Source organism: Pteronotus mesoamericanus, unplaced genomic scaffold, assembly GCF_021234165.1.
Source record: "Pteronotus mesoamericanus isolate MK-2021 breed Mesoamerican mustached bat unplaced genomic scaffold, CSHL_Meso_final contig_20, whole genome shotgun sequence".
NCBI lineage: Eukaryota > Metazoa > Chordata > Mammalia > Chiroptera > Mormoopidae > Pteronotus > Pteronotus mesoamericanus.
This window is the reverse complement of record NW_026555085.1, coordinates 84,221,334-84,248,967: the sequence shown is the minus strand read 5'-3', so window position 1 is coordinate 84,248,967 and position 27,634 is coordinate 84,221,334. Positions and strand designations below refer to the sequence as shown.

Genomic DNA, 27,634 nt, shown 5'->3' with positions numbered 1-27,634 from the left:
AGAAGATACCCGGTGCTTCTTGGCGTAAGGGGACAAGCTGTGCTAACAGAACCTCTTCTTGCCTCCCGGTCTTTTTCTTAAGAGTGAGACTGTCTTTTTGTTTCTGGTTCGGTTTAAGTTGGCCCCACAAAATGAATGAATTACATGTGGAAAAAAAAAATGGGGGCGAAAATAGGTTCAAAGGACTCCCTCAAAGTCAGACAGGGAAGCCAGCGAATCCTATCATGACTCCACAAGACCAAACGCCCCTAGCAAATCACCCCGCCTCACTCTCCCTTCGCGCCGCTGCGGCCGCTAAAGGCCAAAGGGCGGGGCCGCCAAAACTTCGCGCGAGACCAGCCACGCGACTTCCCAGAAAGCCTCAGGCAACATTTTAACAGAGGCGAGGGAGCCGGTTTAGGGCGGAAGGCTGGGCGGGGCTTGCTCGGATATTTAGCGGCAGCAGAGGCCACGCCCCGAGTCGGAAGTGACGAAAATGAGCTAGCGCGTCGAAGATACCTCTATGGTTTTCCTCCCGTTCTTGAGTCGGGAAATGGCCGCTGTGTAGTTACCACGAAGATAAGTCCCGGGAACCGTACTTCGGGGTGTCAGGTAGGCCTCGTGCTGCATTCGGGGTGGTGAATTTACTCAAGGGTAGTGAATACCGAGGACGAGTGAATATTGTTGAGTCTTTCGTGGGTGGTGGCGGGTTGGCCGCGGCCCGAGAACCCGGGAGACGTCGTGCCGTTATTTATGCTTTTCTCCGTCAGCTTCGTTCAGGTTTTTGAGGCACTGGGGCCAAAAGTTTGGGGCGGGGGTAGTGAGCAGCGAGAACGGTCCCTGTGCGGCTGGCTGCGAACCTGGTGGAGACCCGGAGACCGCGCGGCCTCCCTGGGCGCGTGCGCAAATCATCCTCTTCAACCCTTCCCCCATTTCTTCGGCCCCGACCCCAGCGCGCGCCCGTCTGAACGCTTGGCCCGCGCACGCGCGCTTCCTCCTTTCTCGCTTCCCCGCCTATAGCTCCCGAGGCAGTGAGAAGTGCAACTCGGGTTCTCTTCATTGGCTGGCATCGCCACCGCTTTTCTCGTCTTCTTTAAAATCTTTTCTCCTGGTTTCAGGATACCCGTCGGTTTACACCTCATTTTGTTACCCTGGTCTATGTGGCATGCTGTTCTGTTCCTCGTAACTGAATTCCGCATCCACCTCGGGTCCTTGGTGTTGCAGGAAAATTTTCTCCGGGGTTAGTCTTCTCTGGTCCCCTTGGCAACCCAGTGTGTTTTGGAGGAACGGTGCACTAGCTACAGTTGGTGCCTAGTTACAGCTTCTAGCATGGGGAGCAGGCCTTACCTGATTATGTGAGTGGTCCTACGATTCCGGGGCCGAAAGGGCAGCTCTCCAGTAATAAAGGCGCAGCCATCATGTCCTTTCAGCAAGCGACTCAGTCCACTACATCGTGTCAGAAATGTTGCAGCCACGATTGGTGGCTGCGTAGAGGTCAGGGACTTTGCCTACATTTTCGTCAACAAATCCCCAAGTTGACTTTATTTTTTTTTTTAGGATATATCGTCTCAGAATCAAACAGCAGTACTGGCAACTACTTTTTTTCTACATCAAACTTTTTTTTTTCCTCCCCAGCGTTTTAGAATTGGAAAAAAAAAAATAGAGACCAAAACTGAAGACGAGCATGATGGAACTGATGTAAAGAGATTAGCTACTTCAAACTTTAGTTTTTACAGCAGCACCTTGCAAATATTTTTGGGAATTAAAAAGGAGAACAATTCCTTAATCCCTCTTGTGAATTGTCTTTCCAATTAGTTGGGATGGTAGAGTTACTGTTTAAACAAGCACCTTTACATAGGAAATACTGCTACAAGTTTATTTGTTTTTATGTTATCCTAGCCAATTCAGGATAAATAATTAGAAACGAAGGATTGTGTGTAAAGTAACTCACAGTGAACCAATCTAAAGTGTGTCTCCTGATGGTTTGTAGCATCTCGTTTTAGGGATGCCATGCTTTCAGTGTTACATTGTGGTAAACCTGGAATTCCCCTTAATTAAAATGGTGGCAAAGGAGATTTAGCTAGAGATGATTCTTCATTTGGAAGAACAGTATTTTAGGACGTGGAGACTTGTAAAAACTTTACAATTCGTAGGCTCAGTTCTAGTTGAATATAGTGACTGACTTATGTGGGTAGCTAGTTGTGCTAGATTTTTCATGAGAAGACTTGTAGAAATGGAAGAAGCTTTTCAGTTCTACGTAAAGCTTTGGATTGGGAGTTTACAGAAACTACCTTCAAAATCAATTGAACACTAGCTGAATTCTGTGTCATCTCTAGTGATTTATTAACAAAGAGATAAGGAATCAAAACATCCAACACGCCTCACTTAAAATGCTCTATTTCTTACCCTAGAATAATATTGCCTGGCGTGTAATAGGCACCTTATAAATTCAGGGGAATTCTGAAAGCTTGGAGTTCTCGGCATTTGAAAGATTGGGTCTATATGTCGCTCATGAAATTATGAGGATTCAATAAGGTGATTTTAAAGGCAGCACAGTTCTTGGCACATGGTTGGTATTTAGATATTCAGTTTGCCGGGACTTCTTTCTTTTCCTCCCTAGTTGGTTTTCGGAGGGTAAGGATCTCTCACATGGGCATGCCTTCATAATACCTAGCACTGTACTTTGTACACAGGATGCCTTTTTTTTTTTTTTTAAAGAAGATTGCCGAGTTGATTATAGTCTTTCACTGACTATATTCAATATTATTGATAATATAAAATACATTTTATATTGTTATAATTTAATGCTAAACATTGTCATATTTTACATATGATCATTGAGTTCTTAGGATGGATACTTGAATATATTTAGAGATCTTGCACAAGAATATATACCTACTAGTCTAATGGCCTCTCCTCCTCACTTTGCTAGTTCTAGTGTTTATTTTTTTTGGAACTTCAAAAAATCATGAGAGATTTGGCAGTTCTTGTCTGGAAATTAAAATTAGCATTTTGGATTTGTTAGCAAGAATGAAACTTGTATCACTTCTAGCAGTGAATCTCAGTAGTATTGGACTTCTAGGTCAGAATAAAGTTTCATAACACACCAGTTTAGAAGATAAGGCTTTTTTTCTGCCCACTTGGGGGAGTTAATGTTTTTAAAACGATAAATATACATGCACTTTAGAAATTTTTTCTGATATATGCCCTTTTGTTTTTGCTACTTTTTACTGTAGTATGTTTCCCTCAATCACTGGGTTCCTATTCCTCCTTCCTAGCTTGAACCTCAACTCTTAATCTCCCCTCCCCTAGCAGTAAGGACATAGGTATTTAGGGGATGTTGTTGGTTAACTAGTTAATCTTATCATGTCTTCTCCTTTGTGTTTCTAATTTTATTGTATTTTTTAATTGGATCGATTACTTTGTAAGATTTCCTATTGATGTGTATTTTTTTCCATTTAAGCCCATTTATGAATTCCTTGAGTATAAGCGTGTATCAATCTTGTATTCCTTAGTTTAGTTTTTGTTCCCTTTGTGTTTTATAGTCTGTCCTTTGCATGTAACTGGTAATAATTGAATGTTATAATGCTAACCTTTTCAGTGCTCATAACTGCTTAATATTTTGTGCAAAACTTAAATTTATTTGAAGAATAGTAAATTAGTTTAGGAAGAGTATTGGCTTCCAGTTGATACCTGCTTAATATACTGGCTGTTCTGTTACTGGAATATCTGCCATACATGTGTCAAAATACTTTTAGGTTCAAAGCTTAGAGTAAGTGTTGTTGTATGAATTGTAAAAAAAAATCACTTTCAGGTGAAACTAAACTGTGAAAGGAAGTGGCTAAGAGAATAAGAAAAGTAGCAGAGCAATAAAATAAACTCTGCTACTTAGGTAAGTTATGATTAACTTACTTATGGATAAGTTATAAATTATAGCTTTAAGAATACTAACTACATATATCTTGACAAGGTGGCATTATGTTAGCCACTTTAGAATTTTCTGATAGGATGACAACATAGCTTTTGTTTTATAAAAAGTCCAAAGTCCACATTGCTAAAATTAGAATTGAGGTATTTAAATTAAAAAGTAAAGGTGCTCCCAGTTTCATAATACACTGTTGCATTCTGATTAAAACAAAACAAATTCTTTAAGCTTTAACCGTGGTTAAAGTTTATTTCCTTAGTCAATTTCCCCTTCCCTGAAATCATTTAGTGCTCTTATTAAGAGTTTATTGCAGTGCTGTGTATGAGGCATTGTAAACAGTGTGTATTTTATTTGCCATAAATCAAACTCATTTTTTTATTTTTGCCAGGAACTTGAATTTAGAGTTTACTCACTGAGAAAATTCTCTCCAGGAAGAATTTTAGAGTATCACAAAGACTTCATTTGACTACTGGATCCTGCATAAAACCCAAGGTACAAAGCATTCATTTTTCTAGTTTTCAGTTTGGCTTATTTGAAAAAAACGTGACTGACTAATAAATTCATGATTCAGGCCCAGTGATTAAAAGTGATGTGGTCTGAAGTTTTTTTGTTTTTATTTTAGTGGCTTGTATGAAGTAAGCCAGGTTTTAAAAGATAGTTTTAGGAAAAAGATTCTCTTTATCTCTCTTGCTTCTAAGTTGTGTCTGCTCTTATTTCCATGAACACATCTATTTAAAGACTCAGAACATACAAAGCTATTTAAAAGTAAGGCAAGACAAAATACTACTACTTGTTTTACTGATCTTCCTTTATTCATACAGAGGAGTTCCATGACATAGCTTTTTTCCCCATTATACTGGTGTTAATGTTATTAGAGTTGATTGCTTATTATGTGCTAAATTTTTTATTAAGTATGTTACAAGTGTCAACTCATTTAGTTCTCACTACAATTCTGAGGAGCACACTGTATTTATGTATTTTTTACTTAGAATAAAGAGTGAGAGAAGACAAAGCTGATATTTGTCTATTTGAGGATAGTTGTGTTTTATTTTGAAATAAATATTTTTTGGAAACCTTGATTTGTCATTTATGTTTTATGATGAGGAAGAATGCAGACATTGTCGTTGCTGCTTCTACCTATAATTCAGTCAATCGGAGTACTTTAAATACTATTTCATAATACTGAGCAAAATCAAGGCAGGTAAAATAAGAGCCTTCAGAAATACTTGGTTGTAGAAGAAATGGTTTAAATGTATGGCAATTGTACACTATTAGAAGATTAGTGAGTTTTATAGAAATAGTTACTAATTTTGAGTAGTGAGTTAGTGGAAATTTGGAAATTATAAAAGGAGTAAACTTGGGAGATACATAATGTAAATAAAATTTTGTGAAGAGTATATTTATAAATCAAGCAGTACTGTTACAAATTTTTGAGGTTTAATTAGAAACTAAACAGTATTCAGAACAGTTAGAATACTGGTACCCAGTTCTCCTTTTCTTATAGCACCAATCTCTTTTTTGCAGCAGTCCCTTCAGTTTCATCTTCTTACCAGAAAGCTACAGGGTAGACTAGGCATTGATAAGTCCATTTTTATTCTGCAGTCATGACTGTTGAGCATAGAGCCATGACTTGAGCTGTTCAGAGATTTAGTGGCCTTTATTATGCCAGAAGACTATCCACCATTCTTGGCAGTATTATTTGCATGAAATGGTCAATTTAGTCCCATTTTGAGGCCATAAAGCATTGTGATGACAGTCCGGTAGGTTTATTTTTCTTTAGTATTAAGCTACTTGTATTTTCTTTGTTTCAGGTTCCTTATCTGTAATACTTTGTTGTTGTTTATCTTTTTTACAGGAGAGGTAGGCATTTGTATTGGGTATGGAATAACATCTAACATAGTGCTGCAGTCTGACATTATTGGTCTTTCTGACTTGTGCAGCTGTTGCCTTTTTTTGGATTGGGGCACGTAGGTGGGGCAGTCTGTTGAAATTTTCTGTTGTGTCTTCAATATATACAGTACCTTTTATGCAGGTGACAATAGTTTTTGGTTAGAAATGGTTGACTGGCTTAGTATTCATTTGAAAAGAATGATGATGCATAATATCCTTTGAGAAACATATCTTACAAAATTTAATTTGTATATGAGAATACGTTATATAATGTGAAACTTTTTCAGTTATGTTGTGATTTTAACCTTTCTTGGTCTCATTTTACTAGGAGAAAAGAAATGGGTCGTTCCAATTCTAGATCACATTCTTCAAGATCAAAGTCTAGATCACAGTCTAGTTCTCGATCAAGATCAAGGTCACACTCTAGAAAGAAGAGATACAGGTGAATTATTATGCTTTTAAGTCTTTTAATAATGATAATTATATCAGCTAATATTTACGGAGTGCTTACTATAACAACACATTGTTAAATTCATTAATATATTTTATTCTCAAAGAACCCTGTCAAATTCATCTGTTGTTACCCTCATTTTAGAGTTAGAAAAATTGAGAACTGTCCAGGTTGTAAGCTAGTAGATGGCAGAACGTAGATTAAAATCTAGCTGTCTGACTCTTCATCTCAGATTTTTAATGTACTGTGCACTAAATGGTGGATATTTTTCTATATGTTAAGAGATGAATTGGATAAGGTAACAATTATTTGGCAGTAAGCAATCTATGTATTATTTCATAGTTTCTTACTGTTTCTGACTCAGGGTCTCCATAAATTTATTCTTTTGTTAAAAATGATTAACTCTGGTTGTTTTTCTTTAAATAGTAATGCACACTTAGCATAGAAAATAGAAACTGTAAGTTGAAAATAAAAGTAAGCATACTGCTCCTGGCTGGCGTGGCCCAGTGGATTGAGTGCCGGCCTGTGAACCAAGGGGTTGCCAGTTTGATTCCCAGTCAGAGCACATACCTGGGTTGTGGGCCAAGTCCCCAGTAGGGAGTGTATGAGAGGCAGCCACACATTGATGTTCCTCTCTCTCTTTCTCCCTCCCTTCCTGTGTCTCTAAAAATAAATAAAATCTTAAAAAAAAAAAAAAGTAAGCATACTGTATTAAGAATTATTACTAGGTTATGATTTTTTCCTGTATCATTTTTCTAAGCCTAATTTTATATTATATATGCATTTGACCACTGGTATTTCACTGATGAGTATTCTGTGCCATTAAAAATTCTTTTACACTATCACTTTAAGTGCTTGAATAAATGTAGTATAATTTATCATTATGTTCTGTTGGATATGTCTTTTCCCTTGATTTCCATGCCTTCATTTCTAAGGCCTTGAATTTATTCTCTCAGTATTCATTTTAAAAATGAGACTTTCTTCATTGAAAACACTAAACTTTGGTGTGCAAGTTGTTTTTCTTAATGTACATTTTTAGCTTTGACAATTGATATACTTGTGATATTTAACCCAGAGTATTTAGAATGGTAGGATGGAATAGTTTGTTTTTATTGCATTGATATTTATTTCATTTTTAGTTCTAGGTCTCGTTCCAGGACGTATTCAAGATCTCGTAGTAGAGATCGTATTTATTCTAGAGATTATCGGCGAGATTACAGAAATAATAGAGGAATGAGACGACCTTATGGGTACAGAGGAAGGGGTAGAGGGTATTATCAAGGTGGAGGAGGTAGATACCATCGAGGTGGCTATAGACCTGTCTGGAATAGAAGACACTCGAGGAGTCCTAGACGAGGTCGTTCACGTTCCAGGAGCCCAAAAAGAAGATCCGTTTCCTCTCAAAGATCCCGAAGCAGATCTCGCCGTTCATATAGATCCTCTAGGTCTCCAAGATCATCCTCTTCTCGTTCTTCATCCCCATATAGCAAATCTCCTGTCTCTAAAAGACGAGGGTCTCAGGAAAAACAAACCAAAAAATCTGAAGGGGAGCCCCAAGAAGAGAGTCCTTTGAAAAACAAATCCCAGGAGGAACCGAAAGATACATTTGAACATGACCCATCTGAATCTATTGATGAGTTTAATAAATCATCGGCCACATCTGGTGATATTTGGCCTGGCCTTTCAGCTTATGATAATAGTCCCAGATCACCCCATAGTCCTTCACCGATTGCTACACCGCCTAGTCAGAGTTCATCTTGCTCTGATGCACCCATGCTCAGTACAGTTCACTCTGCAAAAAACACCCCCTCTCAGCATTCACATTCCATTCAGCATAGTCCTGAAAGGTCTGGGTCTGGTTCTGTTGGAAATGGATCTAGTCGATATAGTCCTTCTCAGAATAGTCCAATTCATCACATCCCTTCACGAAGAAGCCCTGCAAAGACAATCACACCACAGAATGCTCCAAGAGATGAGGCTAGGGGCCGTTCCTCATTTTATCCTGATGGTGGAGATCAGGAAACTGCAAAGACAGGAAAATTCTTAAAAAGGTAAGGACTAAAGTGGATAATTTAGATTAAATTATTAATAGTTCTTAGGATTCTATTTGAATCTCTTAAAAGATTTAAAATTGCATTATGATATATATTTAGTTATTTTTGCTCCACTTTGTAAGTTAGTTTCAAATTGGTTTCACTCACATCTCCCTAACTTTGGAAGTTAAGTGTTTCAATAGAAATTTATTTATATTCCTCTTTAATTTTACTCATTTTCATTAAGTTCAGAGTTAAGAATGTAAACAAGAAAGAATTGAGTAGGGTAAAGCATAACTGATAGCTAACATGTAAAAACAAAATACTATTAGAGATTAGTTTTCTAATGTTAGAGCTTTGAAAGCTTATTTTCTTATCTTCAGCATTATAATGTGACCTACATAAATAATGCAGTTCTGTTTCATGTTCTTGTATGGTATTACAAACAATCCAGCTGCCATGTTTTAATAAATCTGCCTGACCTAGAGGAGAAAATGGTATTTCTTACTGACCTAGAGATGTTTTAAACAGATACTTTGTTTAAATTCTAATTTCAAATGTTGCTAAACTCATTGAAAACTGTTTGTTAATGTAGTGTAGATTAACCTAAAAATAAAATAGAGCAAGCATGCTATTGTATACAGTGCTATACAATCTAGAATTAATTTTCTTACTGAACTTGATGCTTGATTGTGCTTAATATTGCTAGAAATCATTTTCTACAGCAAAGTATAAACTATTTTATGAATCAGATAGAGTATTTAATATTATCAACTACATTAAAGTCCAATTTTGTGATTTTTTTTTGTATTAGTGAATAAGTAAAATAACCTGAAATTTTGTGTATAATCATAAGTAGAATTCTAATAGATAAGTATATTGTTTACTAGTGGCTCTTAGCCTCAGAACTTAAGCTGTGTAGTATGTTACAGAATCTCTGGAAATTTGGATATGTTAGTGCAGAATTGTGAGCTGTGGCTAAGTAGAACAGGTTTTTGAGAATAGCTTTGCTTTTTAAACCTCAGGAAGCCTATTACATAAATTTGTTTAAAAACTCAATATAAGTGCTATTTAAAAAGTGGAATCTGAAAACACTTCCAGTAGGGGTTTTTTTCCTCTCTTTACTGGTCCTGTGGTATTGGTCAGCACATTTAAGTATGCAAATTATCCACAGTGAATGCAATCCAGAGTTACCATCCTCTTCTTTGCTTATTCACAGGTTCACAGATGAAGAGTCTAGAGTATTCCTGCTTGATAGGGGTAATACCAGGGAAAAAGAGGCTCCAAAGGAGAAAGGATCAGAGAAAGGGAGGGCAGAGGGAGAATGGGAAGATCAGGAAGCTCTAGATTACTTCAGTGATAAAGAGTCTGGAAAACAAAAGTTTAATGATTCAGAAGGGGATGACACAGAGGAGACTGAGGATTATAGACAGTTCAGGAAATCAGTCCTTGCAGATCAGGGTAAAAATTTTGCTACTGCATCTCACCGGAATACTGAGGAGGAAGGAACCAAGTACAAGTCCAAAGTTTCACTGAAAGGCAATAGAGAAAGTGATGGATTTAGAGAAGAAAAAAACTATAAACTTAAAGAGACTGGATATGTAGTGGAAAGGCCTAGCACTACAAAAGATAAGCACAAGGAAGACGACAAAAATTCTGAGAGAATAACAGTAAAGAAAGAAACTCAGTCACCTGAGCAGGTAAAGTCTGAAAAGCTCAAAGACCTCTTTGATTACAGTCCCCCTCTACACAAGAATCTGGATGCACGAGAAAAGTCTACCTTCAGAGAGGAGAGCCCACTTAGGATCAAAATGATAGCCAGTGATTCTCATCGTCCTGAAGTCAAACTCAAAATGGCCCCCGTTCCTCTTGATGATTCTAACAGGTAATTTCACAGTGATGCTCAGTAAATAAAATGGCTTTTAAACTGTGGGTGGTTAGTTAATATTCCAGTTAATTATTTTATTTTCTGAACATACTTCCCATTTTTGTATTGAAACCAATGGTATATTTTGTTTGTATGTGTGTTTTTGTATTGATATGTTCCAGACCTGCTTCCTTGACTAAAGACAGGCTACTTGCTAGTACACTTGTCCATTCTGTCAAGAAGGAGCAAGAATTCCGATCCATCTTTGACCACATTAAGTTGCCACAGGCCAGCAAAAGCACTTCAGAGTCATTTATTCAGCACATTGTATCCTTGGTTCATCATGTGAAAGGTATGTTTAGTATTGTGTATTAAATTTCTCCTACAGATAAAAGAAGATGAACAGCTATACTTAATAATTAGTGTACCCCAGGGACAGCAGGTATACAGACACTTAAAAATTTGGAAAAAGGTGTGTTTCATGAAAAAGAGAGATCAGTGTTGTTAGCAGGAAGATATTTATAAAAAGCGATGGGAATGTTTAGAGTTAAAACATACTCTAAAAATTTACAGCACGGTAAAATATGACATAGATTTATTTAATGTCAGGAGTCTTTTTGAAATATGCCATTATACTCTATTTGAAGTACAGAATGCTTACAGATTTTCTTTCATTGACTAATATGTATGACTTACAATCTACTCTTGGCATAGATTTGTAACAGTCAAGCAATGTTACTGAATATTATTTATTAAGAATTTTTCTCACCTTTTAAAACTTGAACTTGCGCAAAAACTATTAATTTCCTATCTTGTTTCTGTGTTGGTTTGTTAATAATACTTACCTTGTTTACATGATAAATAAACCAGAGAAAATTATTAGAATTTTTAAAGGGGAAATAAGTTCAAGAAATTTAATAGATTATTAGATTAGTAGTGATTACATGAATAATGACTAGGATAATTATGATGAGATTTCTTTAGGTACTTAAGATGTTTATTTCAACTGAAGTACGATATGTTCATCAGGATGTAATTCTAGTTACAAATTACTAAGTATTTTCAAAGGTTTAGGGTATGAGTTTTTGGACAATTAGGTTAAGTTTTGTTTTTTTGTGTGTTTAAAAGGCAGTGTACTATGAAATAGGTTCTTAAGTCAGGAATCTCCAGATTTAGGCTGTTGGTCCTAAAAGCCATTTTTTAAATCAAGTTTGTCTTGACATGAGAACAACTCCTTGTATAGCCAAAACTCATGACTAGCAGTTCTTTATGCATTTGATATTTCAAAACAGTGAATGATTAATTTCCTTTTTGGCTGTAATTACTTAAATGTGGTAACAAGAGTTTTGTTATTTGGCTGTAACTAGGTTTGAGAACCTGTTTGTGACCATATTACTGTGGTACATAAAATATGAAACATTAACATTTTTCTTTTTTCCCTTTTTCTTTTTTTTTTTTTTTTTACCTGTCTCTACATTTTACAGTTTATTGCTGAAATTTGAGATCAGGTTTTGATACAATTTTTTCTTTTTCATTTTCATTTTTTTTTTTAAAGAACTGTAGTTATGTTTTATTACTGGTATTGTGCAACCGATCTGAACAGCTCTTTCTTAATTTAGAGCTGAAAATGCCCAGTGATGTTTTCTTTTTCATTGTAACTAGGTCCTGGAATATGTTTTGAAATGGCAAATCCATGTTTCAAAGTAAAATAGCTGTTGAAAGATACAGGCAAAGTTGAATCTTCTGTCTTCCTGGCAAAAAATGGCATAAAAACTGAGTTGCTAGCTCAAATTCCTGGGTTTCATGGAATTATGATTGAGGCACTACCCTTGTAGTGGCCGTTTCAAGTTTTAATGATTGGTTATGAGACATGTGCTGGATATTGGGCGGTAAGTTGACACAGATGTATGTTGACCTGTTAAGCAGATAGCTTACTTCATAATGTATAACACTTCATGACTCTTTACGTCTATGTATTTTATATTTACAGCATATCTTGAACTAGTTTAAAAATCAGTATTGATTTCACTAATTTTAAAATTGTTAAAAGAAAGACAAGGCATTAATATCAAATGTTCTGTCAGGTTTGCCAAGATGCCAGATTTTTGGAGTAATTAATGAAAGTTAATTGATTGAAAAAAATTTTCTAATTGAAATAGCAGTAGTCAGTTTTTTCTTAAATCCAATTTTTGTTGTCAGTATAGTTCTTGATGAAATAATTTTATTAGCTTACTAAAACCAGCTATGTAGTTGTTTCAATATTTTTGTTTTCTGCAAATGGTTACGTGAAGTCAATTCATTTGTTCATATTGGCAAGAAATAAGGATGTTCACATATTGTTTTTGTTCTGTTTGAGGAAGTAGTGCATTATTGGAATGGAATTGGAGACTTCAATTTAATCTATCTATTGTTTTTGGATTATATGTAGTTATTGACAGGTATCTGTGAGAAACTTTGCATCAGTTTTCTGTTGAGTTACGAGAGTTACTTTAAAAGGGACAGGGTAGGAGGAGCTCTTTGTAACACTTGATTCTCTTCTGCTAGGTTTCTTGAGTACTTTTATTTTCTTTTCACCTGCTACATGCCCTTCTGTCACAAATGAAAATTCCTATGTAACTAATTGGGCAGTATTTCTCCTAAATCAACAGAGCAATACTTCAAATCACCTGCAATGTCCCTAAACGAGAGGTTCACTTCCTATCAGAAAGCCACTGAAGAACATAGTGCCCGGCAAAAGAGCCCGGAGATACACAGGTATGTGTACTACTGAATGGGCATAAAAATGCTATTTTGATAGGACACTGTTTAAGCAAATTACATTGGAACTATGCTGTCATCACAGTACAAATGAACTTTGGTTTTATTCCAGATTTATACCTTGAATAAGTATGTTTGTACTTTATTCATTTATTTTTTTTGGTTTAAGCTGGTTGTTAGAATTTAAAATACTCTTATCACTCCCCAGCATGGAATTAAAATAGTTACCACATTTGTTTCTTGGGAAGGGATTGGGTGCTTATGTGAGTAACCCTTGAATTTAATTCCAGTATGTTTGTAAAATAAAAATACTTAGTGGAGAGGTAGAACAGTTTTTTATGAGAAGAGCATGGATATTGAAGTTAGACAAGTATAAGTATGTTCAAATTTTGGCTCTGCCCGTCACTTCATCGCATTGTGATGAACACGTTATTTAATCTTTAAACGTTAGGGTTTTTTTTTTTCTACCTACAAAGTAAGATAGCAATGCCTATTTTGCAGGGTAGTGGTGACAATATTATTGGTCATAAAGTATATAACTTAGTGCTTATTATTACATAGTCAGTGTGATTTTCATGGTAATCATTGAAGAAGCACTGGGAAGTTGCAGTTGACTCTAGCTTTACAAGGCAAGGAGAGGCACAGAGTAAAACTAAAGATCCACTGAATATTAAAGGTATTGGAGACACTTAGGAATAAATGATCCTATTCATGTTTTCATTGAAGATTATGTTTCTATTATAATTGTATAGTGATTGACATTTAACATCATAATAATTAGAACAGATTTTTCTTTTTTGATGATTAAAATAAATTTGATGTTCTAAAAGGTCAGGCTTTCTAAAAATCTGATTGAAACATTTTAATTCATTTTTAAAGGAAGTTTTATTTCTTAATTATCTGTTAGTAATTAGATTAATAATTTTACTAAACTAAATTAGTCAATCGGTAGAGAAATAACTGTCTCGTATTTTCTTTACAAAAATGAAAAATTATAAGGATTTTTCAGAACCATTAAGTTAATGTGACTACAAATAGACTTTATTTTACATTAAGGAGAATTGACATCTCTCCAAGTGCCCTGAGGAAGCATACCCGTTTAGCAGGGGAAGAGAGAGTTTTTAAAGAAGAAATTCAAAAGGTATGTTTTGAAGGGGAAATTTTTTTCATGTAAAGTTCAGCTTTGTTAAGGAAACATATGAAGCTTTGTTTAGGCAAAATGTTTACAGATGTCTTCTGTTTTTAACTTATAAATACACTATATACATACATATATAACATGTATACATACATACACATTGTACCTTTCTAGAAGAAATTAAGCTAACATTATACCATGTACCTAAAAAACGAAGAGTAATTGTTTTTTGAGAATTTTTATGAGTTTATTTGAGCCAAACTTGCCAGATGCCAGAGAGCAAGATCTCGTATGCTCCCTATATCAAGAGTAATTTAAAAAAATGCTAATGAAAGGAAGACATTACCTCTAAGAAAAGAGTGAAAAGTCAAGGGGTAGACAAGGGAAAATTATAAAAGGAATGATACAAATTATATTAGGGTTTCAGTAAAGTTGAGGGGAAATGGGTGAGCTAGAATAAATATTTCTTGATTTGTGTGTGCCTAAATTAATATTTCCAGGTTCTTTGCAGAAGTAATCCCAGTGCTACTGGGCATTTTTGATCTGAACTAAGAAATAAACATTCTGAAAACAGATTTACAAATGAACATTTGGGAAAAAGATATCACTGTTAGAATATTTGTGGATGGGGGGGGCGAATTTTTAAACTAGAGAGAGGAGCCTGTGAATGACTGGCTTAGGGGAGCTCTGTGAGAATGGAGTTAAGTTGTTAGGGGGAATTTGATATACTCTGATAATTCAAAATTGACATTTTCTAGGTAGGCCAGTCATGTGACAGGCCATGAAAGTCTAGTAGATGTATGTAGAGAAAAGAAAAATCAACGGTTGTAGTGAAAAGGTTAGATGGCTTGAGAGTACTGCTTTGTTCCAATTCTGGCTGTCACCAAATATTGTCTCTGATATTTGGAAAACGTTTAGCTTCTTGGACTTTGGTTTTCCAATCAGAAAAATGAGAATATATCTGTTTTGGAGAGTTGTCGAACAGTGAGATTATTATGAAAATGTTGGAACTTTTATTACTAGAAGCTTTTATTAACAGTTGTGTACAAATTTTTAAATGTAACTTACTAGATAACGGAATTTAGAGTTTAGAAAGAAAATGGTTTCTTTGCATGGAGCATACTGATCTTGGATTCTGAGAAGTGAATACTAATTTGGACTTTTACTTTCCATACCTTGGATTCAGTGTCGGGTTTTGTTTTGCCAACAATTTAGTCTATACTTGTGCTCTGACACTGAGTATTTTGCTTCTCTAATTACTCAGACCAGATTTTGATCTGGAGGAGAAAAAATAGTGGTTACTAATGGATGGATGGATGGCTAAGAGGATATGACATTGCTTTTTATCTTTCATCTTCCTGTCTGAATGAACAATTAACATATATGTGGTAATGTGTAATATACATATAGCTTGGAGTTTACAAACTACTTTCACTTTCCTTAGCTTGTTATTTGTGGGGTTGGTAATACCTAGGTGAATTGGAAGGTTTTTGCTCTTGATTAAATTTTCTTGGTTAGCCTGGGAGCAAATAGGTGAGTAGTTTTCATTTGGAGATATATTTATACTTTCTGGTTTATGAATGCTTATGAATATCATAGCTAGACTTCCCAGTACTACTTATTGCTGACTGTTAGCAAGGATGTCCACATTATTAGCATCTTACTGATGTGTAATTTTTCTTCATTCCTAGATTCCTCTTTCCATCTTCCTAAATTATATAGTATTTGAAAAAGCAATGGAACAAGAAGGAGGTGAATTGTGACCCAGTTAAACTAATGTCCGTTACAATACCTGAATTGAGAAAGGGCAGTATATGGCCTAAGATACTAAGTACAGGATTGGGAATAATGTCTGGTTTTGTTTCTACCCGTGTTCATCTTCAATTGGTTTCATTAATCATATTCCAGTTGCATGTTATGGAAATTACAGAATTTTTACTTTAAGTGGTTTTTATTGGGTTGGTCAACTTCTTTGGAAAGAGCTTGATGATAATGAGATTTAAGTAATTAGAACCATTACTTTAGGATACCTTAACTTTATAGGCAGATGGCTACACCACAAGTATAGATTATAACCTTTGTCACTGTTTAACTCTTTTTAAAAAAATGCTGTTTGTAATGGTGAGGGGTGACAGTTAATTAGGATTGCTGAGCAGAAGAATAATTCTATCATTTTATTGTACAAAAATTTATGGATTGCTTTGAACAAAAACTTAGGACATTTTCAAGATAATTAGATTTTAATAACTTCTAGTCTTGCTGCACTTGTATACACAAATGTTTAGTGAAAACAGTCAAGTACATTTTACTTTTTTTTAAAAACAAAAATGAAGTGTAGTAGTAGTTTATGATCCGTTTTTGTCTGATCCTAAAATGTCACTTTAGAAACTGGTATAAAATTTGGCTCTCTCTTTATATATACATATTTTTTTCTATATCTCCCCTGAAATTTATTTTATATCTGTCTTTTTGTAGGGAGACAAAAAATTAAGGTGTGATTCTGCTGATCTTCGGCATGACATTGATCGTCGGAGAAAAGAAAGAAGTAAAGAACGGGGGGATTCCAAGGGCTCCAGGGAATCCAGTGGGTCAAGAAAGCAAGAAAAAACTCCAAAAGATTACAAGGAATTCAAATCTTACAAAGATGACAGGTAATTGTTAAAAACTGTCTGAATTAGGTTTTAGCTTCTAATTAGCCTTTAATAATTGTCAGCTTAATTGCTTTCAATTTTGACTATGTAATCGAATGTTTAAATTTAAACAATTAAAATTATTTGTTTTACAGCAAAAATGTATTTGTCTTTTACACGGCTTATGGTGGATGAGGACAAAAACTTTGGAATAGCAAGCTAACACTGAAAAAAAAAATGACAAATTAATGTGTCCTATTATCCAGGCTACATCAGGAGGTTGGACTTCAATGCAGTGCATTTCTAGAAACAGTTTGTGTAAGAACTTTGGTTCGTTATGCTTGATTCCGCACTTTTTCAACTCATAACACCCAGAGTACAAGAATTTTAAACTGATTTCTAGTGGTTTAACATGGGAGAGATGGGGGGGGAGGAAGGACTAGTTTTTATGAAATAGCAATGTGTATTAGTCTTTCAAAGTAATGTTTCCATGGATACTGTTAAGCAGTGGTAAGAGTTATCGCAGGTATGACCTTTTCGGGTGTTGCATTAGAATCATGTAAAATTGATCACCATAGAGTCAAGTAAATAATAGGAATGCTAAGTATCATAGATAATTGTTTTTTGGGTTTTTGTTTTTTTTTGTATTCATTAGGTAAATGGATTTTACTTGTGTTTTTTATGACTGGTATTTGTAATGTCATATGTTTTTTTATTTCTATAACGGAGTTATGGCCCAAACCATACCAACTGTTCTCACCCATGGTATACAGGCTACAGTCATTTTGAAACTTGATCTTTAAGAATATTCTTACTTTTTCTACTTTTCTTTTTCTTTCCTTAAAATAACAAAAAATAAGTTAAAAATATTGAAGAACTGAACCTCATACTTAAAAGTTTCCAGACTGCTAGTTTCTAACTGGCAAACCATAGTATGTTTTTCAGTAATGATGTAAACCAAATACTGAAGGCGAATGGAAACAGACTGTTAAAGTTTAACACCCAATCATTTTAGTTATGTAATCATTTTAATAGGGCATAGTTTTTTGACTTGAAAAATATCCCTCTTATTGTAAGATTCAACAGGGTCTTCATCTTTTTAAAGATAGCACATATGTTTTTCTTGTTTTCTTTCTTTATTTTTCAGTAAACATAAAAGTAGAGAGCAGGATCATTCTCGATCTTCATCCTCTTCAGCATCACCTTCTTCTCCCAGTTCTCGAGAAGAAAAGGAGAGTAAGAAAGAACGAGAAGAAGAATTTAAAACTCACCATGAACTGAAAGAATACTCTGGCTTTGCAGGAGTTAGCAGACCACGAGGAACCTTTGTAAGTAATAAAATTATCTTTGATCATTTGCTAGGACTTAACTGTATATAAGGAAAGTTAAATGATATGACTTAGACATTCTCTGTTATGTGAATCATTACTCCTACAGTTAGAATTAGTCTTAAAAAATGAAATGGTATTTGAAGTATCTTCATTTAAAAAAATGCCATTTAGGGGAAGGAAGGAGGGGCTGGAGCTTGGATGATGCTTTCTTTGTACACAGAGTAAAAAAAAATGTTTTTGCCTAATGAAAAATAAAAGAAATGCATCTTGAGGTCTACAAACATCTATATAAACTAGACACATTTCTTAACTTTAGAATCAATAACTATACACAGTGCTTAAATATCCAAGAGTCAAGGAAAGTTATTGACTGAAATCTATTTTTTTACATCATTTAGTTTTGAAAGATTATCTAAAAACATTTTTGAAAATCTGTATGTTCATCTCTCTATTAGAACACTTTTATTTTTCCGTTTTCTTAAGTCCTTGTTTATATGTCAGTCATAGAAATCATAACTTTTTATTCTACATAGCATACATATTACCCTGTTTTTAGAAGTGTTTTAATTATTTAATGAGTTCATAGTAGTGCATTTTCTTCCTGACTCTTTAATTTTTAGATGTCACATTTCCATCCTGATTGAGTTCCAGTTGGTTATTATAGAGTTTGTTGATTAGATCATTTGGGTAAGAGAAGAGCTTTGCTTATATGGTGATAGGTGTAGTTGAATACTTGGCTCCTATGATAAGTGAAAGGAATTAGATAACTCTTTTGGTTAGTTAGAGGGAAAAGAACTCGCTTGATTATTTTAAAATATTCGTTCAGGCCATGAAAGTGTAGTATTGTAACACTTTTGTGCATTTCTTCTTAACCTACTCACTTTCAGAAGGCAGTTTTTTTGCCTGTGATATAAAATGGCCATCCGTTTCCACCCTCAGTGGCTATGAGTTGGTATTTAGGAAGGAAATTAGGGAATATGTTTTTTGTTACTGCAGTAAAATTAGAGCTTGCATGCAATTTAAATACCTTTGATTGCATTACTAAACAACTTTGTTAATGTTAATCAGTTTCGAATTAGAGGCAGAGGAAGAGCCAGAGGAGTTTTTGCTGGGACAAATACTGGTCCAAACAACTCAAATACTACTTTTCAAAAGAGACCGAAGGAAGAGGAATGGGATCCAGAATATACCCCAAAGAGCAAGAAGTACTTCTTGGTGGGTGTTAGAAATCTGTGTTTATTTGGTTTGCATTAATTTTCAAAGCATACTGGGTGCAGATATCCACTACTATGATAAGATTTCACCATAATGTGGTAAACCTTTTTAAAAATTCATTACCCAGATGATTTAAAGTTTTGAAAATGTGGGTCCCTCTAGTACTGTCTGCCCTTTATTGACATCACCTACAGGCTGATGAGAGTTATCTGAAAATATACCTGATTTGATAACCACACTCAGTGAAGAATATTAATATGTTTTATCTGTCTATAAGACAGTGACACTTGCAGAAACCTCTCATTAAGATTTACCTTCCATCCTCACAGCCAGTTGTTTAAATGAAGGACAAGGAGAAGAATTCTACATAAAATTAAGGATTTCAGGGAGGCTGTTAACTTGCATTGGAGTAAACGAAGGATGAAAATTGACATGGAGAAGTTGCTAGATAACACTAATTTGATGCTTCCTTGTGATGTTTTTTTCTCCTGGAGTGATTTTCTAAGGAATGAAACTAGAAGAGTTGGGTCCTGCATAATAGTGATGGAAATCTTGCACTTTAGCATGGAGGAAAAGGGTGTGTCCTGCCTCATAGGCGGCAGCCTGAGGAAACACAGATACGCGTGCGAGAAGTACAGTCATACCTTGGATACTCGTCGGTTTCAGAACTCGGCAAACCCTGTTCTTGTCACATTTTGACGAGAAAAAAATATTTCAGGACTTGGCACTTGCTCAGGACTCAACAGTACTTGCTAGAACTTTTATGAGTCATCATGCTGTCCTGCAAGAGAAAATGCTTTATAGTTTGGTACTTGTCTGTTTCAGCACTTGCCACAAGTTTCATATTAATGACGAGAACCAAGATACCACTGTATTCATTTTTGTCATAGCTTCTCAGGGAAGTCATGTTTCAGAGACTAGTTAAAAAGAGCTAGTTGTTTTGTTGAAGCAAATAGGAAAATAATACTGGATTTATAGAATTGTATCTTTCTTTTGGCTTTTATAACTATACAGGGTGGGGCAAAAGTAGGTTTATAGTTGTATGTAGAACAGTTTATTCTTGTATTAGTATTTGCTATTATTTTCCATAGGAACAACTGTAAACCTGCTTTTGCTACACCCTGTACATTTGCTAAGTTAGAGGATAGAGCTGCATTCTGATATTTTGCTACACCCTGTATGTGAATAAGCATGAATGGTCATCGTACATCTGCTAAGTTAGAAGGTAGAGCTGTAGATTGATATTTTGTTTGGAGAATGGACATTGTAATTATTTCTGAAATTAGTTCCAATTTGCCTCTTTTTTTGGGTACTACAACGACTAAGAGTCCCAAAAGTCAAATTTTTACATAATGCATTATGCATAATATTTGTTCAGCATATGCTCCTGTGAGGAGAAATTTATGCTTGAGTTACTTGAACTGACAGTCTGGAAAGTGAAAGGCATTTTATTCAGTTATAGTTTAGAGTAGTTTTGAAAGATCCATCTAGTTTCTGATTTAAGAAGTTATTTATTAACAACCTGCTATTTATGCTAGCTCTGAAAGATGTGGGAAGACAATGTAGTTACAATTTTTGGCTTAGGTACTAGTAATGGAGAAACAAACATTCTAAATATCTATTGTAGATTTTCTCCAAAGAAGGAAATGGTGGATTATTGCAAAGGAAACAGTGATTAGGAGAAACTTTGTTAAAGTCCTTCGCTTGAATCTTGAGCTTAAAAGATAGGCAGGTGTACTGTAGGTAGCAGAAGTACTGAAATATCCTGATATAGGAAACTCCAGTGCTCAGAAGGCTAGAGGATTGATGTAAGTTTGGGAAAATTTAGCAAAAGGAGGATCCAGTTTTGGAGGTGTGGATTTAAAGTGTTTTAGAAGAATTGTGGTTATGAGAACGGATGCACCTGAGTGATACTGTCTGGAGTAAAGAGGCTAGATTTGAGAAAAGTTAAGAAAGTAATGTTTATGAGGATTTAACTCAGGGCCCACTGGTGGTTGGGTGTTGGTAGTGAGAAGAAGAAATTCTCTAAGATACAGGGGATATAAAGGAAAGATGCCCATTTGAAGAGATTAAGTTCTGTTCTTGAAATAGCCAAGAGAAATCAAGTAGAGATAGGCAATGCATAGATAGTAATACAGGTCTAGAGAGAATGTAAGAGCCATCATTTTACAGGTCGTGACTAAAGCCACTAAAGATCACTCAGAAGAGAAGAGGTTAAAAAGCTGACTTTGCAAAGATGTGAGGAGTGAGTGAGGGTAAATGCCAGAGAATAGATCCAATGTGAAGGGTCAGAAAATTAAGAGGGACATGAGAGGTAAGTTAGTAGGTTTCAAAAAATACTTGTAATACTTTCCAAATATTTAGGCCAGACCTTCATTTTTCTCTGGCATTATTTCATAACCTGGTATCATATTTTTACCTTAAATTGGGACATAATCATTTTAGGTTGGCCTGTAATTAGCAGTTTTGCCAAAGGAGAAGAGTGTTATTTTAAGAATTTTGACACTTAAAAGTAGTAGTAATATTTTATATGTTGCTGTTCTGTGTTACATTTAAAAGTTTTCGTTTCTGTATTAAGCATACAATGTATTTGTCACAGTGATGTTCACTAGAAGTAAAAATAACACATGAATACATTTATTTCTTATAAACCAATTCTCAAAGTTAATTATTTTGTTTCTTAATGAGCCATTGAAATAACTGTTTTTTACATGGGTATTTAAATTTAAAAGATTTTGCATCTTCTGTAAAAATAATTGTCTTCTTAGCTAACTTTGAGAATAGAAATATAAACAAAAAATACAGTTCAGAGGAAATGAGGTTGAGAACTACATTCCCGTAGGTTCTTTCAGAATAATTTACCAGCATGGAAGGTTTGTCCATATTAATGAAACAACACTCACATACTAAGCTGTGCACCATTCTGTGTTTTACATGTAATAATTTATTTCATGCTTATAAAATCCTCTTGAGGTGGGGCTGTTATTTCACTTTTACAAATGAAAAACACTGAGGTATATAGAGATTAAATGGCTTGACCAAAGTTAAAAATTACATGGCTAGTAGGAGTGGGGTCAGAATTTGAACTCATGTATGGGCTCCAGAGCTAGGTTTTGTAAGCACCATATCATCCTTCCATTACTGAGTAATGGTAACCTTTGTTACACTCTTCTGAAATTTCCCATCTTAAAACTTGGATTTATGCAGATTAACAGTAATGTTTTCAATAATAAGTACTCCAGGAGAGAGAATAGTCTTAGAACCTGAAATTCTACGGAGGTGCGAGTATGGTTGGAGCCAGTGGTAGAAAGGTGCTACAGGGGGCAAGTTCTTGGTAGTGAACCCCTGGTGGGAAAGGGGGTTCAAGATTGGAGTTTTAATGTAATTTAACACTTTGTAGAGGAGAGATAAGAGGGTTCAGAGGATCTTGGTTCTAATATGGCCTCTTTTTATAACATTTTGACAACACTTACAAGTTCTAACTTTTCTTGTCCTTTTATCATTTCTGAAGGAAGTAATTTTGAGAAGTAATACTAAATTGTGGGTGTTAGAACTTGAGGATTAATAAATAGTTAGTATGCTTAGCATCAAAATGTCTTTTAGCTGCCACGGTAATCTCCAAAGTACACAGCATAATGTTCTAGCCATTGGTTTTTTTTAACCCAGTTTCACATAATTATGAATTTAAAAGTAATGGTTTAAACTCATGTCTAGCTTTGCCACTGCTTTGTTCTATTTTCTACTCCTAGCTGCCTTGTATGGTAATTTTTTACTGCCACCAGGTTTCCTGGAAGTATATTCTGTGGGTGATAATGGTATAAGGGGTAGTGGAAAGGACTGCTGCTGTGGCCTTGGACAAGTTATTCAATTTCTCTGTGCCTCAATTTTTTTCATTATTTAAAGGGGGAGTAACAGTATTCTCAGTGTTATTGTGAGGATTAAATGAGTAAATACATGGAAAGTGCTCAGAACAGTGCCTTCCCTTAATAAACACTATAAAATACTACTACCATAGTTTATTGAGTCCTTTCCTGTAACACACTGGACTAGGTGCTTTTTATAGATCCACCTATGTTTCCTCAAGGGTCTCTTTTTTAAAATGAGGAAATAGCCACACGGTTTCTGTTAAGGTATAAACCCATGCCTCTCATTAGAAAACCTGTGTGCTCCTTCCCACAAACTTACGGAATACTGTAAATATCACAAACAGAACACAAAACTCTGGAATTCAGTGTGCTGATACCCAAAGGGAGCCTGAAGTTGTGTAATTGCGTGGGTAGTATTTGTGTAGCAGACTGTTTTAAAAGTTTATTTCCATGTTACAATTCAACTTTATGATACTGAAATTTAAACTTTTGATAGCTACTACATTTCCTAGTTTGTGGAGACATGCATACTTCTAGCTAGTGATGTTTCATTGGTTTGATCAAGACAGATTATTAGTAATTGGTAAGTGCTCTTTTATATGTGTAACTGAGCTTTTTAAGTCATGCAGGCAGGAGAGTGATCTGTATTACATCAGTATGCACAAAGGCATGTTTTGTTTTGAAAAAGGTGCTTGTATAATATAATATTTGAAAAAAGTTTTAGCGACTTCTGGGCAGTTGATCAGTACCACTACTTCATAGGTAATGCAACATTGTTTGCATTGATTCTTATTGTCTCATAACAGGGGCATCATTTTGACTTATTTCCCATTTGTGTAGGTGCAAAGCAGCAGTTAATGAAATTAACAGGAGAATTTTGGCTTTTTGTCTTGTGTTTTCAGATGTAATACTCATCTAATTGTTCACAAAGTCAAGTACTTTTCAATTTTGCAGATTGTTTTGATTAATGTAATAATTTGTAAACTGGGAAACATCCCAGTTTGGATACAATTAATGAAAAATTAAGGTTGGAATGTGATAGCTACAGTACTTTAGATTGGTGAAGAAGAGATAAGTTGAGGTATTTCTCTAGGGACCATGCCATCATGGTTTGGGATGTGAGATTACCTAGCCCAGAAGATTGATGTGTAATGTACATTGAGATTTATATCTTAGTAGGATTTTAAAATCTATTTTTATATGTAAACTATCAGTCATACCACCTGTTTTATTTAATGTTAATTATGTTGTAGTGATGTTTTAATGACTGTCACATCTCTGACTAATGTAAATTTTTTTGGGAAAAATATTGGTTATTTCATTTATGTGGAGTATAATTTAGTAACAAGTGAACTTTGTTGAAATCAGGGGAAGGAAAAAAGTAAAAAATCTGATAATGGGCAATAATTTAGCAGTTGAGATTCTCCAAAAAATTGTCTGAGCAGCTCTTAATGCTTGGGTAACTAAGCAGTAAAATATAATTATTTTCTTTGACAATAGAATATATTTTTGTTGAAAAGTTGTGTTGGTTTTGTTTTATTGTGTTTTAGGACATTAACAATCTAATGTACCAAACCTTCAGAAAATTTATACCAATAATTTGGGGATATAACCATTTTCCTTCAAGAAAGACATTTCAGTGATGATTGTTTTTAACCTTTCTGTAGCATGATGACAGAGATGATGGTGTGGATTATTGGGCCAAAAGAGGAAGAGGTCGTGGTACTTTTCAACGTGGCAGAGGGCGCTTTAACTTCAAAAAATCAGGTAGCAGTCCAAAGTGGACTCATGACAAATATCAAGGGGACGGGATTGTTGAAGATGAAGAAGAGACCATGGAAAATAACGAAGAAAAGAAGGACAGACGCAAAGAAGAAAAGGTAGAAAATTTCAAGTTATTAGAGATTCTAACAGATTTTTGGGGGGGGGTTTGGTGGGCCAGTTAATTATATAATTTTTAGGAACAATAATTATGGATTTCTTTGCATACTGTACATCTTTGCTAATCTTTGTTTTCTCTCTTTGTCTTTTTAGGAGTAGTAAATCTGAAATGAGATTGCAACAGAGAGCAGAACTTGCACCCGTCATTGTTTTGTTTTGTTTTTTTTTTTTAGCCTGATTTTTGTTTCCAAATAAGAATGTAAGCATTTTACTTAAATTTTACTGTTTGCAAGTAGTCTATAGAAATTTTGTTTTAAGTCTTCAAATATCTTGGATAAATAGTAGATTGTATGTTGAAAATTGTACTGAAATAAAGTAGAAAATTGTTACGTACCCTATTTGTAACTATCAACTTTTAAAAAGAATACTTTTACTGTTTTTGTTACATGCATTGTAATTCTGCTTTGTCTATAAGATATGGTCAAGTACAACTCTGTGAAAAGTTCTGATTCTCTTCCCTCCCTGTTTGTTAATGTTTATTCTGAAGTAAACGTTAGCTCTACATACAAATTTCTGGACAGAAGTTGTTTATAGAGACAGCATTAATTATTTTAACTCTCTCCATCTCTTTTAACATTTTCCTTAATTCAAACACACTACATTGTAGGGTGACTAATTTTTGAAGTGTACCACAGAAAACGTTGTAACTTTGGTAAACTAAGCTAGTTTAACCCTTCAGCAAATGTTTAAGAATACAAGCTAGTAAAAGTTAGAGTGCAAAGTATGAGGATTTTTTTTACTGAACGCAAGCAGTGGCCTATAAAAATAACTCTTAGGAGCCTTTACTATTTGGATTCAAAATTCAGTATTCTCTTTCTATTTTTATTTGAAAGTTTGAGTCATGGTCTTAGATAGCAGCTATTCTTTGAGAGATGAAGCTGGTTTGTAATAATACTGCAAGTAAACACCCCATTCCTACCAAACCTCTTAACAAAACACTGTAATCCATGCTAGTATGGAAGAGGATTATCCTGCAGAATAACTTGATACATTAAAAAGATATACCAGATTTTATATCTTACATATTTATTTGAGCTTCTGGACAGCTGAAATATGAGTTTGTTGTCTAACCATAAGAAAAAATAGGGAAACAACATACTGTTCATTAGTAATATTTTAAGTAACTTGTTTTTCAAATGTCTATACAATAAAAAGTTTTGACAGGAAGTTTGTTGCAGCATTGATCTACCTTGGTTTTTACTTTCTGTTTCAATTGCAGTTTGTAAAATGGCCTTTTCTTTTTTCTTCCCTAGGGTTCTATTTTTTAGGTAGATAATCTTGAAAATGTCAGTTACCTTTATGCTTATGCTGATTGCTCTTAAAGGAATGAAAATCTGAAATAGTCAATTTCAATGTTAAGTATGCCTGCTTTATGAGCATATATAAAAGTAGTCAAATTTTATTCAGCAGTTGAATAAGTTGTATATGTTTGCATTAAAAGGAGATAAATGATTATTCTGCTAGTGTAATCTTTTAAAGATCTTAAGTGTATGGCCCTTCATTGTCATTTGATGATTTGCAGTCTTTTTAGCACCTTGATTGCAGCTAGGGGAATTTGGATTTGCTAAGAGCTATTTGGGGGAGGGGGAGGATGGAAAAAAAAGACAAACCTCAATATATGATGTTGATGGCCCTAAGATCTTGAGTACTGCATGATTCCTCCTGTCATTTTGTCTTTCTGACATTGTCTGTTACAGCAGAGGAAATACTGTCAAAACAATTATGTGTGTAGGATTGATCAGGACATAACTAATCTTCAAGTTAGAATAATTACATACGAAAGCGACATGGATTTGATCTCCAGTACAGGAGAATTTTCATGACCATTTTTATTTTATACAAGTAAATTTAGCTTTTATTTTAATAGTTACTTTGTTAAATACTAAACCTCTATGCATGACTATGAAGTGCAGTTGTTCATTCCACTTAAGAAAAAAGGAATTTACTGAGAAATTATTTAAGAGGAGTGGGAATAAAGCTACCTAAGTCCTACCAACAGGTTATATTTTAATTGCAAGTGCATTGCTTTAACCCAGTATATGTAGGATTCAGTTACTTTATTCTGTAAACAAAATTGAGGAAAAAGCATGCTACCGGAATATAGTAGGAAGGATGGTTGTGGATGTTATCTTCAGAGCCAAGCATATAAAAAATAGTCTGTATTTTTTTAACTACAATTTAATTCCACACTTCATGACATATAAAAATCAAGTGGTTTCTCTTGTAAAGATATTTGTTTACAAGTGCCAGAAAATAATAACTCTTGATACGTGGATTAACAGATTTTCTTTAGCCTACATAAGGAAAATAAAAATGAACCAAAGGGTATTCTAAAGCAGGTAGCTGTTTAAGAAGGCCATGACTCAGTCTTTAGGTGTGTATACCTTTCAACATCTTAGAATTTTAATATAAAAAGCAAATGTGTTTTTCCAATTTCAGCCTACGTTAAGGAATTACTATTCCCTTTGTCACAGTTAAAATCAAGTGTTGGGAATTAAATTATAATTTGAGACAAAAAATATTGCCCAATAAGAATGTAGATGGCTCAACAATTCTTAGTGTGATGTATAATGCAACAGGGACCCTTGTAAATTGTCATATGCCAATAAAA

The 27,634-nt window shown here is 34.6% G+C and overlaps 1 protein-coding gene across 10 annotated transcripts; it reads left to right on the top strand.

Moving 5' to 3' along the window:
* The first annotated feature begins 443 nt into the window (after positions 1-443).
* On the top strand, positions 444-27,634 carry BCLAF1 (BCL2 associated transcription factor 1). Of its 10 annotated transcripts, none has more exons than XM_054570013.1 (13): positions 445-591; positions 4,293-4,396; positions 6,123-6,236; positions 7,391-8,296; positions 10,017-10,163; positions 10,328-10,497; positions 12,794-12,899; positions 13,959-14,043; positions 16,516-16,691; positions 17,818-17,998; positions 19,070-19,216; positions 24,750-24,962; positions 25,117-27,634. In XM_054570013.1, exons 3-13 carry the CDS (start codon positions 6,133-6,135, stop codon positions 25,120-25,122), a joined length of 2,241 nt encoding a protein of 746 aa, XP_054425988.1. In that variant the 5' UTR covers positions 445-591; positions 4,293-4,396; positions 6,123-6,132; the 3' UTR covers positions 25,123-27,634. The 10 variants fall into 10 exon arrangements, 8 of the variants coding, with proteins under 8 accessions (XP_054425990.1, XP_054425989.1, XP_054425988.1 ...); XM_054570012.1 differs by having other exon boundaries at positions 446-591; positions 7,385-8,296; XM_054570009.1 differs by having other exon boundaries at positions 447-591; positions 9,498-10,163.

Excerpts from the sequence above, each read along its gene's own strand:
- BCLAF1 (XM_054570008.1), top strand. The coding sequence starts at position 6,133 with ATGGGTCGTTCCAATTCTAGATCACATTCTTCAAGATCAAAGTCTAGA. Across the intron at positions 8,297-9,497 it reads ACAGGAAAATTCTTAAAAAG|GTTCACAGATGAAGAGTCTA; the intron begins GTAAGGACTAAA and ends GCTTATTCACAG. Across the intron at positions 19,217-24,749 it reads AGAGCAAGAAGTACTTCTTG|CATGATGACAGAGATGATGG; the intron begins GTGGGTGTTAGA and ends ACCTTTCTGTAG.